This window comes from Chiloscyllium plagiosum, unplaced genomic scaffold, assembly GCF_037043375.1.
Source record: "Chiloscyllium plagiosum isolate Xiang-an unplaced genomic scaffold, Cpla_swu_hap1 HiC_scaffold_2, whole genome shotgun sequence".
Taxonomy (NCBI): Eukaryota; Metazoa; Chordata; class Chondrichthyes; order Orectolobiformes; family Hemiscylliidae; genus Chiloscyllium; species Chiloscyllium plagiosum.
In genome coordinates, this window is record NW_028270140.1 from 140,193,929 (window position 1) to 140,212,535 (window position 18,607).

At 43.3% G+C, this 18,607-nt stretch overlaps 1 protein-coding gene across 2 annotated transcripts in view; it reads right to left on the reverse strand.

The window, feature by feature from the left end:
- cep44 (centrosomal protein 44) overlaps positions 1-16,337 on the reverse strand; it is a 74,368-nt gene extending 58,031 nt beyond the window's left edge. For both annotated transcript variants that reach the window (XM_043704568.2, XM_087973859.1), the window contains exons 1-2: positions 16,147-16,337; positions 6,512-6,607 (exon numbers count right to left, since the gene is read on the reverse strand). In XM_043704568.2, coding sequence (XP_043560503.1) covers positions 6,512-6,600 — 89 coding nt within the window. In that variant the 5' untranslated portion in view covers positions 6,601-6,607; positions 16,147-16,337. The remainder of the gene's footprint in view (positions 1-6,511; positions 6,608-16,146) is intronic.
- Between the last annotated feature and the right edge of the window lie 2,270 nt (positions 16,338-18,607).

Genomic DNA, 18,607 nt, shown 5'->3' on the forward strand with positions numbered 1-18,607 from the left:
AACCCTAAAGCTTTCTATAGGTATGTGAGGAATAAAAGGATGATTAGGGTTGGAATAGGCCAGTCAAAGACAGAAGTGGGAAGTTGAGTGTGGACCGTGTAGAGATCGGAGAGGTGCTAAATGAACATTTCTCATCGGTGTTTACTCAGGAAAAGGAGAATATTGTAGAGGAGAAAAATGAGGTACGAGATATTAGACTAGAAAGGATTGAGGTTAGTTACACACAGGTGTTATCAATTCCAAAAGGAGTGAAAGTAGACAAACCCCCTGGGCCGGATGGGATCTATCCGAGGATTCTCTGCGAAGCTAGGGAGGAGATAGCAGAGCCTTTGGCTTTGTCATTTGAGCCTTACTTCTGTTGTAGGAAAGGTTTTGGAAAGGCTTATAAGAGATAAGATTTATAATCATCTAGCAAGCAACAATTTGATTTCAGATAGTCAACGTGGTTTTGTCAAGGGCAGGTCGTGTCTCACAAACCTCTGAGTTTTTTGAGAAGGTGACCAAGCATGTAGATGAGGGTAGGGCAGTTGATGTGGTATACTTGGACTTCAGTAAAGCCTTTGATAAGGTTCCACATGGTAGGGTAATGGAGAAAATGCAGAGGCATGGAATTGAGGGTGATTTAGCAGTTTGGATTAGAAACTGGCTCTCTGGAAGAAGGCAGCGAGTGGTGGTTGATGGAAAATATTCAGTCTGGAGTCCAGTTACTAATGGTGTTCCACAAGGATCTGTTTTGGGACCACTGTTGATTGTCATTTCTATAAATGACTTAGACGCAGGCACAGATGGATGGATTAGTATATTTGCAGACGACACTAAAGTCAGTGGAGTAGTGGACAGTTTGGAAGAATGTTACAGGTTGCAGGGGGATTTGGATAAACTGCAGAATTGGGCTGAGAAGTGGCAAATGAAGTTCAATTCAGCTAAATGTAAGGTGATGCACTTTGGGAAGAATAACAGGAAGGCAGAGTACTTGGTCAATGGAAAGATTCTTGGTAGTGTGGATGTGCAGAGGGATCTTGGAGTCCATGTGCATAGATCCCTGAAAGTTGCCACACAGGTGGACAGTGCTGTTAAGAAGGCAAACGGTGTGTTAGGTTTCATTGGTGGAGGAATTGAGTTCCAGAACCGCAATATCATTCTGCAACTATACAAAACGCTGGTGCGGCCACACTTGGAATATTGTGTACAGTTCTAGTCTCCCCATTACAAAAAGGATGTGGAAGTATTGGAAAAGGTGCAGAGGAGATTTACCAGGATGTTGCCTGGTCTGGAGGGAAGGTCTTATGAGGAAAGGCTGAGAGACTTGGGTTTTTTCTCATTGGAAAGAAGAAGGCTAAGGGGGGATTTGATAGAGATATACAAGATGATCAGAGGATTAGATAGGGTAGACAGAGAAAGACTTTTTCCGAGGATGATGTCAGCTTGTACGAGAGGGCATAACTACAAATTGAGGGGTGATAGATTTAAGACTGATGTCAGAGGCAAGTTCTTTACACAGAGAGTGGTAAGGGTGTGGAATGCCCTACCTACTAAGGTAGTCAACTCAGCCACATTAGGGAGATTTGAACAATCCTTAGATAAGCTCATGGATAATTTTGGGATAGTGTAGGGGGACGAGCTGAGAAATGTCCACAGGTCAGCACAGTATTGAGGGCCGAAGGGCCTGTTTTGCGCTGTACTGTTCTATGTTCTAAGGTGGCCTTTGTGTGGAGCCGCAGAAATTGGGGGAGATACTAAACGAGTATTTTGCATCAGTATTTACTATGGAAAAGGACATGGAAGATATAGACTGTAGGGAAATAGATGGTGACACCTTGCAAAATTCCCTAATTACAGAGGGGGAAGTGCTCAATGTCTTGAGACACATAAAGGTGGATAAATTCCCAGGACCTGATCAGGTGTACCCTAGAACTCTGTGGGAAGCTAGAGAAGTGATTACTGGGCCTCTTGCTGAGATATTTGTATCATCGATTGTCACAGGTGAGGTGCCGGAAGACTGGAGTTTGGCTAATGTGATGCCACTGTTTAGGAAGGGTGGTAAGGACAAGCCAGGGAACTATAGACCAGTGAGCCTGACGTCAGTGGTGGGCAAATTGTTGGAGGCAATCCTGAGGGTCAGGATGTACATGTATTTGGAAAGGCAAGGACTGATTAAGGATGGTCAACATGGCTTTGTGCGTGGGAAATCATGTCTCACAAACTTGATTGAGTTTTTTTGAGGAAATAACAAAGAGGATTGATGAGGGCAGAGCGGTAGATGTGATCTATATGGACTTCAGTAAGGTGTTCGACAAGGTTCCCCATGGGAGACTGATTAACAAGGTTAGATCTCATGAAATACAGGGAGAACTAGCCATTTGGATACAGAACTGGCTCAAAGGTAAAAGACTGAGGGTGGTGGTGGAAGGTTGTTTTTCAGAGTGGAGGCCTGTGACCAGTTGAGTGTCACAAGGATTGGTGCTGGGTCCTCTACTTTTTGTCATTTACATAAATGATTTGGATGCGAGCATAAGAGGTACAGTTAGTAAGTTTGCAGATGACACCAAAATTGGAGGTGTAGTGGACAGCAAAGAGGGCTACCTCAGATTATAACAGGATCTGAACCAGATGGGCCAATGGGCTGAGAAGTGGCAGATGGAATTTAATTCAGATAAATGCGAGGTGCCGCATTTTGAGAAAGCAAATCTTAGCAGGACTTATACACTTATGTAAGTCCTAGGGTGTGTTGCTGAACAAAGAGACCTTGGAGTGCAGGTTCATTGCTCCTTGAAAGTAGAGTCGCAGGTCAATAGGATAGTGAAGAAAGCATTTCTTTTGCTTTCCTTTATTGGTATTGAGTACAGGAGTTGAGAGGTCATGTTGTGGCTGTTGCCAGGGTTGGAGGATTTGAGCTATAGGGAGAGGCTGAACAGGCTGGGGCTGTTTTCCCTGGTGCATCAGAGCCGGAGGGGTAGCCTTACAGAGGTTTACAAAATTATGAGGACCATGGATAGGGTAAATAGGCAAAGTCTTTTCCCTGGGGTTGGGGAGTCCAGAACTAGAGGACATAGGTTTCGGGTGAAGGGGAAAAGGTATAAAAGAGACCTACAGGCAACTTTTTCACGCAGAGGGTGGTACATGGATGGAATGAGCTGCCAGAAGAAGTGGTGGAAGCTGGTACAATTGCAACATTTAAGAGGCATTTGGATGGGTACATGAATAGGAAGGGTTTGGAGGGATATGAGCCGGGTGCTGGTAGGTGGGACTAGATTTGGTTGGACCAAAGGGTCTGTTTCCATGCTGTATATCTCTATGACTCTATGATACTGGCAAAGCCAACATTCACTGCTCTTCCATAATTGTCCTTGATTCTTTGTAGAAATTTGATGGAATAAGATCATTTTCCAGGACAAGAATGAGGTCTTACCCATGTTCATCACATATGGGCCTCATGGTAAAGCAGTTTAATTTTTTTAGTCATTTTTTTTGTGGGATGTGCGTGTCACTGGCTGGGCCAGCATTATTTCTCATCCATCGTTGCCCTTGAGAAGGTGGTGGTGAGCTGCCTTCTTGAACCACTGCAGTCCACCTCTCTGTGGGTTGATCTGCAATGCCACTGGAGAGGAAATTCCAGGATTTTGATCCAGCAACAGTGAAGGAACAGCAATATATTTCCAAGTCAGGATGTTGAGTGGCTTGGAGAAGAATTTGAAGGTGCTGGTGTTCCCATATATCTGCTGCCCATGTCCTTCTAGATGGAAGTGGTCGTGGGTTTGGAAGGTGCTGTCTGAGGATCTTTGGTGAATTTCTGCAGTGCATCTTGTAGATAGTACACACTGCTGCTACTGAGCGTCAGCGGTGGAGGGAGTGGATGCTCATGGATGCAGTACCAAACAAGCAGGCTGCTCTTTCCTGGATGGTGGTCAACCTCCTTGAATGTTGTTGGGTCTGCAATCATCCAGGCAAGTGAGGAGTATTCCATCCTGATTGCGTCTTGCAGATGGTGGACAGGCTTTCAGGAGTAAGGAGGAAGTAACTCGCTGCATCTTACCTGCTCTTGTAGCCATTGTGCTTTTGTGGCAAGTCCAGTTAAGCTTCTGATCAATGATAACTCCCAGGCTGTTGATAGTAGGGGATTCAATGATGGTAACACCATTGAATGTCAAGAGGTGGTGGTTAGACTGTCTCGTATTGGTGATAGTCATAGCCTTGCATTTGTATGGCACGAATGTTACTTGCCACTTGTCAACCCAAGCCTGGATAATGTTCAGATCTTGTGGTGTTTGGACACAGAACGCTTCAGTGTCTGAGGAGTCGTGAATGGTGCTGAACATTATGCAATCATCAGCACACACCCCCACTTCTGACATTACGACGGAGGGAAAGTTACTGATGAAGTGTCTGGGACACTACCCTGAGGAACTTGTACAGAGATGTCCTGGAGCTGAGATGACTCACCTCCAACTACAACAACGATTTTCCTATTGTCAGATATGACTCTAATCAGGTAGGTAAAAACAATGACTGCAGATGCTGGAAACCAGATTCTGGATAAGTGGTGCTGGAAGAGTACAGCAGTTCAGACAGCATCCGAGGAGCAGTAAGATCGATGTTTCGGGCAAAAGCCCTTCACAGAGAGATTGCCCCCTTGATGCTACACTCGGTCGAATGCAGCCTTGCTGTCAAGGGCTGTCACTTTCACCTCATCTCTTTCGTCCATTTTTGAACCAAGGCTGTAATGAGTCAGGAGCTGAATAGCCCTCATGGAATGCAATCAGGGCGTCACTGAGCAGGATATTGCTGAGTAATAGCAATGTTGATGACACCTTCAATCACTTTACTGATGATCAAGATTAGACTGATGTGGTGGTAATTGGCCGGGTTGGATTGGTGCTGCTTTTTATGTACAGGACATACTTGGGCATTTTTCCACATTGTCAGGTAGATGCCAATGTTGTAACTGTACTGGAACAGCTTGGTTCCGAGAGCGGCACGTTCTGGAGCACAAGTCTTCAGTACTATTGCTGGAATGTTGTCAGAGTCTGTAGCCTCTGCCATAGCCAGTGCCTCCAACCGTTTCTTAATATCATGTCGAGTGACTCGAATTGGCTGAAGACTGGTATCTGTAATGCTGGGAACCACTGGAGGAGGATGAGCTGAATCGTTCACTCAGCACTCTGGCTGAAGATTGCTGCGAATATATCAACCTTATCTTTTGCACTGTTGTGCTTGGCTCTTTCATCATGGAGGATGAATATATTTGTGGAGCCTCCTCCTCCAGTAGGTTGTTTAATAGTCCACCACCACTCACAACAGGATGTGGCAGAACTGCAGAGCTTAGATCTGATCTTTTGGTTATAGGATCACTTAGTCTATCACTTGCTATTTATGCTTGTTAGCATCTAAGTAGTCCTATTTGGTGGCTTCACCAGGTTGACACCTTATCTTCAGGTACTGCTTTTGGCATCCCCTCCTGCACTGTCAATTGAACTAGGACTGATCCCCTGGCTTGACGGTAATGATTGGGTGGGAGATATGGTAGGCCTTCAGGTGACAAATTGTGCTGGAATACAATTCTGCTGCTGTTGATGGCCTACAGTGCCTCATGGATGCCTAGTCTTGAGTTGCTAGATCTGTTCGAAATCCATCCCATTTAGCATGGTGATAGTGCCACACAACACAATAGAGGTTATTCTCAATATGCAGGCAGGACACATGTCCAAAAGGACGGTGCAGTGGCTGCTCTTACCAATACTGTTATGGACAGATGCATCTGCAGTTGGCAGATTAGTAAGGATGAGGTCAAGTATGTTTTTTCTCTGTTGTTGGTTCCCTCACCATCCGCTGCAGACCAAGTCTAGCAGCTACATCCCAAGTTTTCATTCCCAAGAAAACATAAGAGAACTTTTGCTTATATTAGCTTTATGTTTCCAGATTTCTTTCTAAATTAAATTCAAACAATCAAACCAAACTGTGATATCTAAACTTTGTTCGATTGTAAAATACCCATTGCATGACCTGCTTGCCACAAGCAGTCTCTCTATTGGAGCAAAACATAAGGAATGTTAACTTGAATCTAACGCATAGCAAGTTAAGAGTTTAAATAAACCACTTTAGAAATTTGAAAGCATGTCCTGTCTGACATATTAGTGCACCTGATGCAATATTGCACAGTCAGAAGGGCCATCATTCAAATGCTGTGTTAAACTGGGCTTCATTTGCCCTTTCAGGTGATCACGAGAAATCCACAGACTACAATTCCAAGGGCAGTAATAGTGTCATCCAATGGCCTGCCAAATTTATGCACAAAAGAAATTACCAGGTCATTGTCTCTTTGCTGTCAGTAGAATATGATTCCTTTCAAGTTTTTGCCACATTTCAAGAGATTAAACTTCAAAACTGTTCAACTGGATGCAAAATGCTACATGACAGATTAGTGAAAGATCTTACATAAATTTAAAAATGGATCACTTTCTTTTACACTTTTAGCCCATTGAAATGATAACAGTGCTGCATTTTAGCTTCTTACCCATTATAATCAATATCTTGAGGATAATTCAGTGAACGAAGTCCTTGTTCTAATTTTCGAAGTGATCCCTTCAAATCACCGGTTGTCATCTTACACCTATAACATGAGCAACAGGATCATGTAAATAGTCAAAAATGTATGTGGGCTTATCTTATGTCATTGTAATTTACTAAATGGTGCTCAAAGGTTTCTTCATTTTAGCTAACCAGTAAACTGCCAGCAGTGTTGATAAGCAGAACAGAAATACAAAGGATGAGCCCAATGACGCTTCAAAGCATTTCACCCAGTAACTTCCTTTGGAAAGCAGTGACTATTCTGCAGGAAAACAGTAGTTCATGCAAAAAAAATCCCACAAATAGCACTGAGACATACAACCAAGAACTCTATATTTGCTTAGAGGAGCAGGAATGAGGATGCAAGGAGACTTCAAAGTGATTTAGACAAGCTGAGTGTGTTGGTAAACACATGGCAGATTGCAGTGCTACATGGCTAAACACTTCAGTGTGAAAAACAGAAGGCAGAATAATTATTTAAATGGTGATATATTGAGAAGTGTAGATGTAAAAAGGGATCTGTCTGTCCTTGTACACTAGTCAATGAAAGTAGACAGGTAGGCACAGCAAGCAGTTAGAAAGACAAATAGCATACTGGCTTTCGTTGTGAGAGGATTTGAGTTCAGAAGTAAGGATGTCTTGTTGCAGTTGTACAGGGCCTTGGCAAGACCACTTGGAGTATTGTGTACAGTTTTGGACTCCCTATCTAAGTAAGGATCTACTTGCTCTGGAGGGAGTGCAGTGGAGGTCACAAGGCTGATCAGGGTATAGCAGGACTATCATATAAGGACAAATTGCTTCAACTGGACATGTATTCACTAGAGTTAAGAGGATGAGAGGACATCAGACTGAAATATACAAAATTCTAAGCGAGACGGACAGACAACGTACAAGGAGGACGTTTCCTCTGCTGTAGAATCTAGAACTACATGGATACAGTCTCAGGATACATGGTAGCCAATTAAGATTGAGTGCAGGGTACATTTGTTTGCTAAAAGGGGAATGAACCTGTGGAATTCTCTGCCACCCATTGATGTAAAACTCAAGTCACTGAATATATTCAAAAAAGTGAGGTTTTTGTTTTAGATATTAAAAGATATCAAGTAGTATGGAGAGAAAGCAGGAATCTAGCATTGAGATAGAGGATCAGCCATGATCATATTGAATGGCAAAGCAGACTTGAAATACTTAATTCCCTAATCTTGCTCCTAATTTCTATGTTTCTATGAATAGAACCTCTGAAACATAATATCCACCACACTACTATAACAATCCTGTATATGTCCTGTCTCACTGTCAGGACATTCCTGCTAGAAATGATAGAACAGTGGTATACAACTGGGACGGAGTTGCCCTGAAAGTCCTCAATTTAACTTTTATTCACTCACAGAATGGGCCATGAGAAGGTAATGGTGAGATGTCTTCTTGAACCATTGCATTTGGTGTGGATATACCATAATGTCTTTAAAAAGGGAGTTCCAAGGTTTTGAAGCAACAAAACTGAGGGATTGATTATATAATTTCAATCTGATGCTAAGTGGCTTGGAGGGGAACTTGCAGGTAGTAATTTTCCCATGTATCTACAGCCTTTGTTCTTCTAGATGGTAGTGGTTGTGGGTTTGAAACACACTGAATTAGGGGCCTTGGTGAATTACTGCAGTACATTTTATAAATGGTGTTACTAAGCATCAGAGATGGAGGGACTGAATGTTTGTGATTGTGGTGCCAATTGAGTAGGTTGCTTTGTTCTGGATGGTGTCAAGTTTCTTGAGTGTTGTTTGTGCTGCCCCCATCCAGACAAGTAGGAGCATTCCATCACACTCTTCATTTGTGCCCGAAAATGGCGGCCAGGCTTTGGGAAGTCAGAATCAAAAAGTGTGCCGCTGGAAAAGCACAGGTCAGGCAGCATTCGAGGAGCAGGAGAGTCAATGTTTCAGGCATAAGTCCTTCATCAGGAATATGGAGGGTGAAGGGTGCAGACAGATAAACAGGTAGGTGGGGGTGGGGCTGGCAGGAAGGTTGGTGGGAAGGTGATAGGTGGATGCAGGTGGGAGATAATTGTGATAGGTCAGTGGGGAAGGTACAGCAGATAAGTGGGAAGGAAGTTGGACAAGTAGGACAGGACAAGAGGGTCATGCCGAATTGGAGGGTTGGTCTGGGATGAGGTTGGAGGGAAGTCAGAAGATGAGTTACTTGCTGCAAGATTCCTAGCCTCTGGACAGTTCTGGAAGCCATAGTATTTATACACCTTGTCCAGTATAGTTCACTGGTCAATGGAAAGCCACAGGGTGTTGATAGTGGGCGATTCAGTGGTAGGAATACCATAGAATGTCAAGGGATGATAGTCAGATTCTCTCTTTTGTTGAAAATGGTCATTGCCTTGCATTTGTGTGGCATAAATTTTAATTGTCACCTGTCAGGCTGAGCCTGGTAATTGTCCAGATCTTGTCGCATTTGGGCATGAACAGTTCAGTGATTGAGGAATCACGAACAGTGTGAACATTGTTCCCTGATGATTGTTGTCACAAAGCTGGTTTCATTTTTCTAAAAGCTGTTCCTTTTCTCAAGGATACTATGCCCTTGGTTTCTTTCATTGGGGTAATAAACCACTGTCAGTGCCTATTAGTCTGGTTTGGTACAGAAATTAAAGGGTATTGAGAGGCCTTTTGTTGATATGCAAACAGATGAGACTTCAGGCCAAAGTGATCATGGTTTAGAAGTGACCTGTATAATGAAAGGGGAGTGGTCAGCTCTCTAGATGAGCAGTTCAGTTCATCCAGAACTAGTTGGGAATTAACAGTGAGCTGTGTCGAAACAAACTCTCTCTCTCTGCCCTTCTAACTCCAACCTGCAAGCATCTGTTCCATTCATTTATACTGGTTTCTAAGGGGGCTTGCTTATTGGGACTGTTTTATGTATTCAGAACAGCATAATTAAGTCTAGTTTGGATAGACTGAGTTCTGTAGGGGTTCTGTTTAATTTTGTGAATAAATTTTTGTCTGTTATTAACCTGGTAGTCAACCTCACTAACTTACTCTGGATAATTTTCGCTGTACACTTTCCAAAACAAATTGCAAAGTTATAGTCTGGGCTGTCTGCTTAAGAATGTTCTCAGTGGTCTGGCCTAACCCATAACATTGTACAACAACACTTCTGACATTATGATGGAGAGAACGTTATTGATGAAGCAGCTGAAGATGGCTGAGCCAAGGACACTACTTTGAGGAACTCCTGCAAAGATGTTCTGGAGCTAAGATGTCTGACCTCCAACTGCTACAATTATTTTCATTTGTGCCAGATATGACTCCAACCAGCGAAGTTTTCCCCTGATTCCCATTGACTACATCTTTGCTAGAGCTTCTTGATGCCACACTCATTTAAATGTGGTGTTGATGTCAAGGGCAGTCACTCTCACCTCACCTCTTGAATTCAGGTCTTTTGTTCATGTTTGAATAAAGGCTGTACTGAGGTCAGGGGAGCTGAGTGGGCCTGACAGAACCCGAACTGGACATCAGGAAGTAGGTTATTGCTAAGCAATTGCTGCTTGATAGCACTGTTCCTGAAGTCTTCTATCACTTTACTAATGATTAAGAGGAGACCAGATTGAATCTGAACTACTTTTTGTGTACAGGACATATCGGGGCAGTTTTTCACATGGTCAGGTGGTTGGCAGATGCCAGTGTTGTGCAGTCCCAGAAAGGTTTGGCTAGGGATGCAGCAGGTTCTGGAGAACACATCTTCAGAACTATTGCCAGGATGTTTCCAAGGCCCTTAACCTTTGCAGTATCCAGTGCATCCAATGTGTTATCATGTGGAGTGAATCCAATCGGCTACTGACTGTCACCTGTGATGCTGAGGACCTCTGCAGATTGCCAAGAATGATCAGCACTCTGACTAAAGATTGTTGCCAATGCTTCAGACTTACGTTTTGCACAATAATGGCTCCCACATGATTTGAGGATAGGGATGGTTTTGGAGTGTTCTCCTCCAATTCGTTGTTAAATTCTCTATGATCATTCACAGCTAGATATGACAGGATTATAGAGACTAGGTCGGATCCATTGGTCATGAAATTGGTTCTGTCTATCATTTGCAGCTTTTGCTGTTGGCATGACTGCAGTCTTGTTCTGTAACTTCACTAGGTTGGTACCTTTTATTTTTAAAGAATGCCTGGTATTGTTACTGGCATGCACTCTTCATTGAACGAGGACTTATCTCCTGCCTTGATGATAATGGTTGATCAGGAGATATGATAGGTCATGAGATTGTATTGCAGCACAATATTTTTTTAATTCACTCATGGGATGTGGGTGTTGCTGGCTGTCCAGCATTTATTGCCCATCTCTATTTGCCCTTGAGAAGGTAGTGGTGAGCTGCTTCTTGAACTGCTGCAGATCAAGGATCAAGATGCACTCACAATGCCCTTAGAGAGGGAATTCCAGGATTTTGATCCAGTAACAGTGAAGCAACTGTCCAAATCAGAATGGTGAGTGGCTTGAAGGGGAACTTAGAGATGGTGGTGTTCCCATGTATTTGTTGCCCTTGTTCTTCTAGATGGAAGTGATCATGGGTTTGGAACATGCTATATTTCTTTGCTGAAATTCCTGCAGACTACCTTGTAGATAGTATGCACTACTGCTACACAGCGCCATTGCTGGAGGAAGTGGATGCTTGAGGATGTGGCGCCAAACAAGCAGTTTACTGATGGTACCTGCATTGAATGTCAAGGAGCATGGTTAGGTTGCCTTTTATTGGAGATATAGTCTTTGCCTGGCATTTGTTTGGTGTAAATGCTTCTTGCCACTTGCCGTTGGAAGATATTCTTAATATGAAGAGTGACTGTACAACGACATAGGGACTGTGCAGCGGTACTCTTAGTGATACCATCATGAGCAGATTTCTGAAACAAGCAGATTGGCAAGGACGAAGTTTAAGCATGATTCCTCCTTTTATTGATTCCAACATCACAAACCCAGTCCAGCAGCTACATATTTTACAATTCGACTAGCTCAGTCTGTGGTGGAGCTACCAAGTAAATTTTGGTGGTGGAATTGAAATCCCTATCCAGAATACATTCTTCACACTTGCCACCTTCAATGCTTCTTCCAAGTGCTTCAACATGGAGGAGTACTCATTCATCAGCTGGGAGATTACATGGTAACGAACAGGTTTCTTTGTCCATGTTTGACCTGATACCATGAGCCTTCATGGAGTCCAGAATCAGTCAATGCTGAGTACTGCTAGGGAAGCTCCCTCACAACTAGATATCATTATGCTGCTCCTCTGCTCGGTCTGTCTTGCCAGTGACACAGGACATGTCCAGGTTCGGTTATGGTGTTGCCTTGGACATTGCCTGTAATGTAAGATTCCATGAGTACGACTATGTCAGTCTGTTTCTTGACCAAAATGACAGACAGTTCTCTCAATTTTGGCATTAGCACCCAGTTGTTAGTGAGAAAGACTTTACAGGGTTAGAGGGTTGTGTTATTGTGTTTCTGGTCTTAGTCAGTGCCAGGCGGTCATCCATTTTCATTATTTTTTTCCTTTCTAGCAGTTGATACAATTGAATGGTTTACTAGGCAATTTCAGAGTGCAGTTAAGATTCAAACATATTGCTTCAATATGGACTCCCATATTAAGGCAAACATGGGCAAGGAAAGCTCCTGTTGATTAACATGTACAGTCTTCCTTTAGTTGCTGAATTAGCACTCCTTTATGGTGAACATCAATTGGAAAAAGTAGTGTCAAAGTCTCAAAAGCTATTCTCTGTGTGAGACTTCAATGTCCATTACCAAGAACGGCAAAATGAACACCAGTGTTGACCAAGCAGTTGGGTCCTGAAAGAAATAATAGCAAAGTACTGCACATGTTGGAAATCTGTTTGAAGAAGTCATTTGAACTCGAAATATCAACTCCATTTCTCTCTCCACAGATGATTTCTCCAGCATTTTCTGTGTTTGCTTGAGTCCTGAACAGCACGTATGCCACGCAGTTAATGACATAACCAAGAGGGAAATCTACCTTTTCCTTACCAATTCACCTGTTGGAAATACATCTTCCATGGCAGTATTACTTGTGGAAGAGGGATGGGGTTCTCAACTTCATAGAGGATATGATCTATCGTTTTATCTAGCACTACCATAGTGCTAAATGGAATAGATTTAGCACAGATTAACAACTCAAAACTGGAGATCCATAAGGCAATGTAGAACATAGAACATAGAAGAATACAGCGCAATACAGGCCCTTCGGCCCTCGATGTTGCGCCGATCCAAGCCCACCTAACCTACACTAGCCCACTATCCTCCATATGCCTATCCAATGCCCGCTTAAATGCCCATGAGGGAGAGTCCACCACTGCTACTGGCAGGGCATTCCATGAACTCACGACTCGCTGAGTAAAGAACCTACCCCTAACATCTGTCCTATACCTACCTCCCCTTAATTTAAAGCTATGCCCCCTTGTAATAGCTGACTCCACACGTGGAAAAAGATTCTCACTGTCGACCCTATCTAAACCCCTGTAGATCTCCAGCAGGAGCAGAATTAAATCACAATGTGCAATCGCATGATCTGGCATAGCCTTCACTCTGTCATTACCATCAAGAATGTTAGAATTGTTACAGCATAACAGGAAGCCAATCAGACCATTGAGCTTCTCAGCCAGTGCCAATATAGAGGTCCACAGCACAGGAAAAAGGCCCTATGGGTCTGTGCGGTCAAAAACAACTGCTTAACTATTCTGAAGCCATTTTTCTGCACTTGGTTCATTATCTTATATGCCTTGACAATGCAAATGCAAACCTAAATTCTTTTAAATGTTATGAAAATTTATGCCTTTACCACCTTTACAGGCAGTGAGTTCTAGATTTCCAGTACATTAACTTTTTCCCCTCAAATTCCCTCTAAATCTCCTTCCCCTTACGTTAAATCTATGCCGCTGGTCAATGATCCCTCCACCAAGGTGACAAGTTTCTTCTTATTTTGATGTGTGTCACCTCGCAAGCAATTGATGAATCAATGAAATAATTTCTCTTTAGATACGGCCCTTTGCGCTTTCAGGGGTTTCTAAACTGTTCACAGACAAAAACTACTTTTGAAGTCCACTTGCACAAAGTAAAAAATCCACAAGTAGCAATAACATAGTGACCAGTTAGTGATGTTGTATGAATTGACAGCTGGATTCTCTGCAGTTGTACATAAATTTACTATCTTCTAACTTACAGGCCAAGCGTACCATTGGCCAAACCATCACAAACCAATTCTGACATGGAAATATCAAATGCCTGCCTAAAATCAGACCAAATGAATTTACTGTCTCATTATGCAATTGTTCTGTAAACTCCTAAACAAAAAAAAAATCTGTAAAACATGACCTGTCCCTTCTGATGTCATATTCGAACTTGCTATCTTTCTGTATGTTGCCGTACATTATCTTTCAAAGAATCAATATATTTATCTATCTATATTTTCTCAACCACTCTAGGTCAACTCTCTATAGTTCTGTTATAGGCAATTTGAGATTCAAACATGTTGCTATTATAATGGACTCCCATGGCACTATGACAAACAATACTCTCTACAGCTTCATGGTCACTATTATTGAAACTATCTTTCAATTCCAGATTTTATTAATTAATTGAATTTATTTTAAATCTCACCTACTGTCATGGTGTGACTTGAAGCAGTGTCCTCATTGCTTTGTGTCACGAGTGTAATGACAATAACAATACACTACTTTCACCCTGATATCTTCATAACAAATTCCTGATCGTTGGAACCATTCTCATAAACCTCATACAAATTCTCTCCAATGCCTGCACATGCTTCCAAAAGTGAGATGTCCAGACAACTGCATTACGTCAGGTGTGACCAAAGTAGAGTCTCACCTACTTGGTTTCTAAGAACGGAGCATAAAGGCATCTCAAGAGCAGCACCAGACATACCTAAAATTAGATTTCAACCTGGTGAAGCTACATCCATTAAAACGTAGATGATGGGAGCAGGAGTAGGCCATCGACGCTGAGAGCCATCTCTGCCATTTATTATGATCATGGCAAATTATCGAGCTCAATACCCTAATCCCGTCTTCTCCCTATCCGATCCTTTTACCCAGAACAGCAATATCAACCTCCTTGATCCTTTTAGCCACATGAGCTGTATCAAGCTCCTTCTTTGCGCAATCTTTGCGCCTCAAACACTTTCTGTGATCGTGAATTTCACAGGCTCACCACTCTGTGGGTGAAGAAATTTCTCCTCACCTCAGTCCTAAAAGGTTTATCCTTTATCTTTAAACTATGACCCATTGTTCTGGATTCCCCAACATCAGTAACATACTTCCTGCATGTAATGTGTCTAGTCCTGTTAGAATTTTATATGTTTCTGAGATCCCTTCCATCCTACCAATCGTTGAAGCTCTGGAGAACATAAGCCAACTGACTCAATTTCTCCTCATGTCAGCCCTGCCATCCCAAGCATCAATTTGGTAAACCTTCACTGCACTCCCTCTACAGCAAGAACATGTTTCCTCAGATATGGAGACCAAAATAGCACACAATATTTCAGGTGTGGCCTTACCAATTTCTTGTACAATGACAGCAAGATATCCTTGTTCATGCACTTGAATCTTCTTCAATATACAGTTTGCTTTCTTTACTGCCTACTACACCTGTACACTTACTTTTAGCAACTGGTGCACAATGACACCCAGCACATACTTTGTGACAGAACTTTGGCCGGGGGAGGGGGGTGGAATAGATTGAAAACAAACGAAAACAGGGCTCTAACCGAATGATATGAGGAAGTTGAATCAGAGAGCAGGACTCTGACCCAGGGACCTAGAAATAGAGGTCAGAGTCCGAAAGGGGTCAGGGGGACCCTCCATATTGGAAGAGAGGAAATTATGTTAGAGGACAAGACTGATAGAGGAACAATGGAGAATGTGACAGAGGAGGAAATGGGGTTAGAGAACAGGGTCCTGCCCTGGGAATGGAGAAATGGGGTCAGAGGTCAGGGATTTAACCTTGGAAGATGGAGTCACGGGGGCAGGATTCTATCATTGGGAGATGGGGAGGGAGTCAGGGAAGCAATGCTAATGATGGACAGGGGGCTAGAGGGCACACTCTCACCTTGATTGGTAGGGTCAGAAAGCAGGGCTCTCACTCTGGGCAGTGGAGCTAGGGGGCAGGACTTCACCCTGAACAATGGAGCCAGGGCTCTCACCTTGGAGGGTGGTGGGGTCAGAGGGCAGGGCTCTCACACTGGGCAGTGGGGTCAAAGGGCAGGGCTCTAATCCTGGAGTGCAGTGGGGTCAGAGGTTAGGGCTCTCACCCTGGGAGGTGGGGTCAGAGGGCAGGGTCCTAACTCTGGAGGATGGTGGGATCAGAGGGCAGGGCTCTCACCCTGGGAAGTGGGGTCAGAGGGCAGGGTCTCGCCCTGGAGGGCGGTGGGGTAAAAATAGGTTATGGTCAGTCTGATGGGGGCGTGGGTTATAGGAAGTCGGGACAGGACGATGGGTGGCGTGGATAATCTGAACCGGTGCTGGGGTTATCAGTTTGTGTTGAACTGACCAAACTCCCTCACCTGCGTGCCCGGCTTTGGTATTCCTCGACCCGACTCTGAAGTTGTTAACGAACCGTCTACAGTTTGATGGATCGGTCCGGCGGGCGCCTCGCGCGGTGTTTGAATTTGATTGACAGGTTTCCCCCCCACTCTCCGAGTCTCCGCAGGTCTGCAGCGGGCGCCTCGCGCGGTGTTTGAATTTGATTGACAGGTTTCCCTCTAACGGCTGCCCTCCTCCGTCTCTTTCTCAGTTTGCCGTCGGATCCAGCAGCTCGCCGTTCCGCCCTGCACATTCGCCAGCAAAAGAACACGTCTGTCTTGCTAGTAGACACACAACCATTCTTAATCTTTTGAACACGGTTCTTCCTCCCTCTACGCAATAATTTTTAAAAATCGATCTGTAATTTTCCCCGATATTGTTAGAATGCGTTTTCTGTTTCATTGATCGAATCTGCCCCTACAGCTGCAAAAATAGGGATCTCACTATGGCAACAAAGTTGATTTATATTAAAAGACGAAGTTGCTGGAAAGGCTCCGCTGGTCTGGCAGCAGCTGTGAAGAGCAATCAAAGTTAACTTTTCGGGTCCAGTGACCCTTCCTCAGAACTGGATCCGAAACGTTACCACTCGATTTCTCTGCGCATATAGAGCTAGACCTGGTGAGCTTTTCCAGCAACTTCTGTTTTCGTTTCTGATTTACAGCAGCCGCAGTTCCTTGGGTTTTTACTTGAATTCATACTTAGGAGAATAAATATTGTCAAAAAGATCATTCTGAAGGAGATGTGGAAACAGAAGGACCTGGCATATAAATACACAAATCATTGAAGGTGGATTGAGAAAAATGGTCAATAAAGCACAGGAGATCCTTAACCGTTTACCTCACTGACCAATTTATTTGGACAGCTGCCCTGTTTAATGGGGGAAAAATAAAGCTGCAGGTGCTGGAGACAAGAAACAAAAAGAAAATTTGCTGGGAAAAACTCAGCAGGTCAGTCAGCATTCATGGGAAGAAAGCACAGTAAATATTTCAGGCACAATACTTGCATTTTTATGGCACCATCCACAATTTGTCAAGATTGTTTTAAAGCCAATGAAGTTCTTTTTGGAGTGGAGTCATGATGGTAATTTCAGGAATGTGGCAAGTAATTTGTTCACAATAGTTCTACAAATAGCAATATAAAAATAAAGTCATAGAGCTGTAAAGCATGGAAACAGACCCTTCGATCCAACTCATCTATGCCAGCCAGATATCTTAAATTAATCTAGTCCTATTTGCCAATATTTGGCCCCTAACCTTTTAAACTCTTCCTGTTCATATGCCCATCCAGATGCCTTTGAAATGTTGCAATTATACTCACTTCCACTATCTCCTCTGGGAGCTCATTCAATACACACACCACTCTCTGCATGAAAACATTGCTCCTTAGGTCCCTTTTAAACCTTTCTCCTCTCACCCTAAACCTGTGCCTTCTAGTTTTGGACTCTGCTACCCTGGGGAAAAGACCTTGGCTATTTATCCTATCTAGGACCCTCATGATTTTATAAACTTCTATAAGGTCACCTCTCCTCAGCCTCCAATGCTCAAGGGAAAATAGACCCATCCTATTCAGCCTCACCCTCCAACCCTGGCAACATCCTTGTAAATCTTTACTGAACCCTTTCAAGTTTCACAACACCCTTCTTATAAAAGGGAGACCAGAATTGAACGCAGTATTCTAAAAGTGGCCTAACTGATGTTCTGTACAGCCGTAACATGACCTCCCATCTCCAATACTCAATGCACTGACCAATAAAGGCAAGCATACCAAATGCTTTCTTCGCTATCCTGTCTACCTATGACTCTACTTTCAAGGAACTATGAACCTGCACTCCAAGATCTCTTTGCTCAGGAACACTCCCTAGGTCCTTACCATTAAGTATGGAAGACCTGTCCTGCTTTGCCTTTCCAAAATGCAGAACCTCACATTTATCTATATTAAACTCTGTCTGCCACTCCTAGGCCCATCTGTTCAAGGTCCCATTGTAATCTGAGGTAGCCTTCTGGCCAAATAATCTTTTTGGTGATGTTTATTTTGGATACAAATGGCTGAGACACCAGGAATAACTTCCATGCTTCTTTTCAAAATACTGTTAATACTTTAAAAAAACACAATCTTTTACGTCAATCGCAAAAGAATCATACAGGACAGAAAAGATCCTTTGGCCCATCGAGTTTGCACTGACAAAGGCAATACATAGAACATAGAACATAGAAGAATACAGCGCAGTACAGGCCCTTGGGCCCTCGATGTTGCGCCGATCCAAGCCCACCTAAACTACACTAACCCACTATCCTCCATATACCTATCCAATGCCCTCTTAAATGCCCATAAAGAGGGAGAGTCCACCACTGTTACTGGCAGGGCATTCCATGAACTAACGACTCGCTGAGTGAAGAACCTACCCCTAACATCAGTCCTATATCTACCCCCCCTTAATTTAAA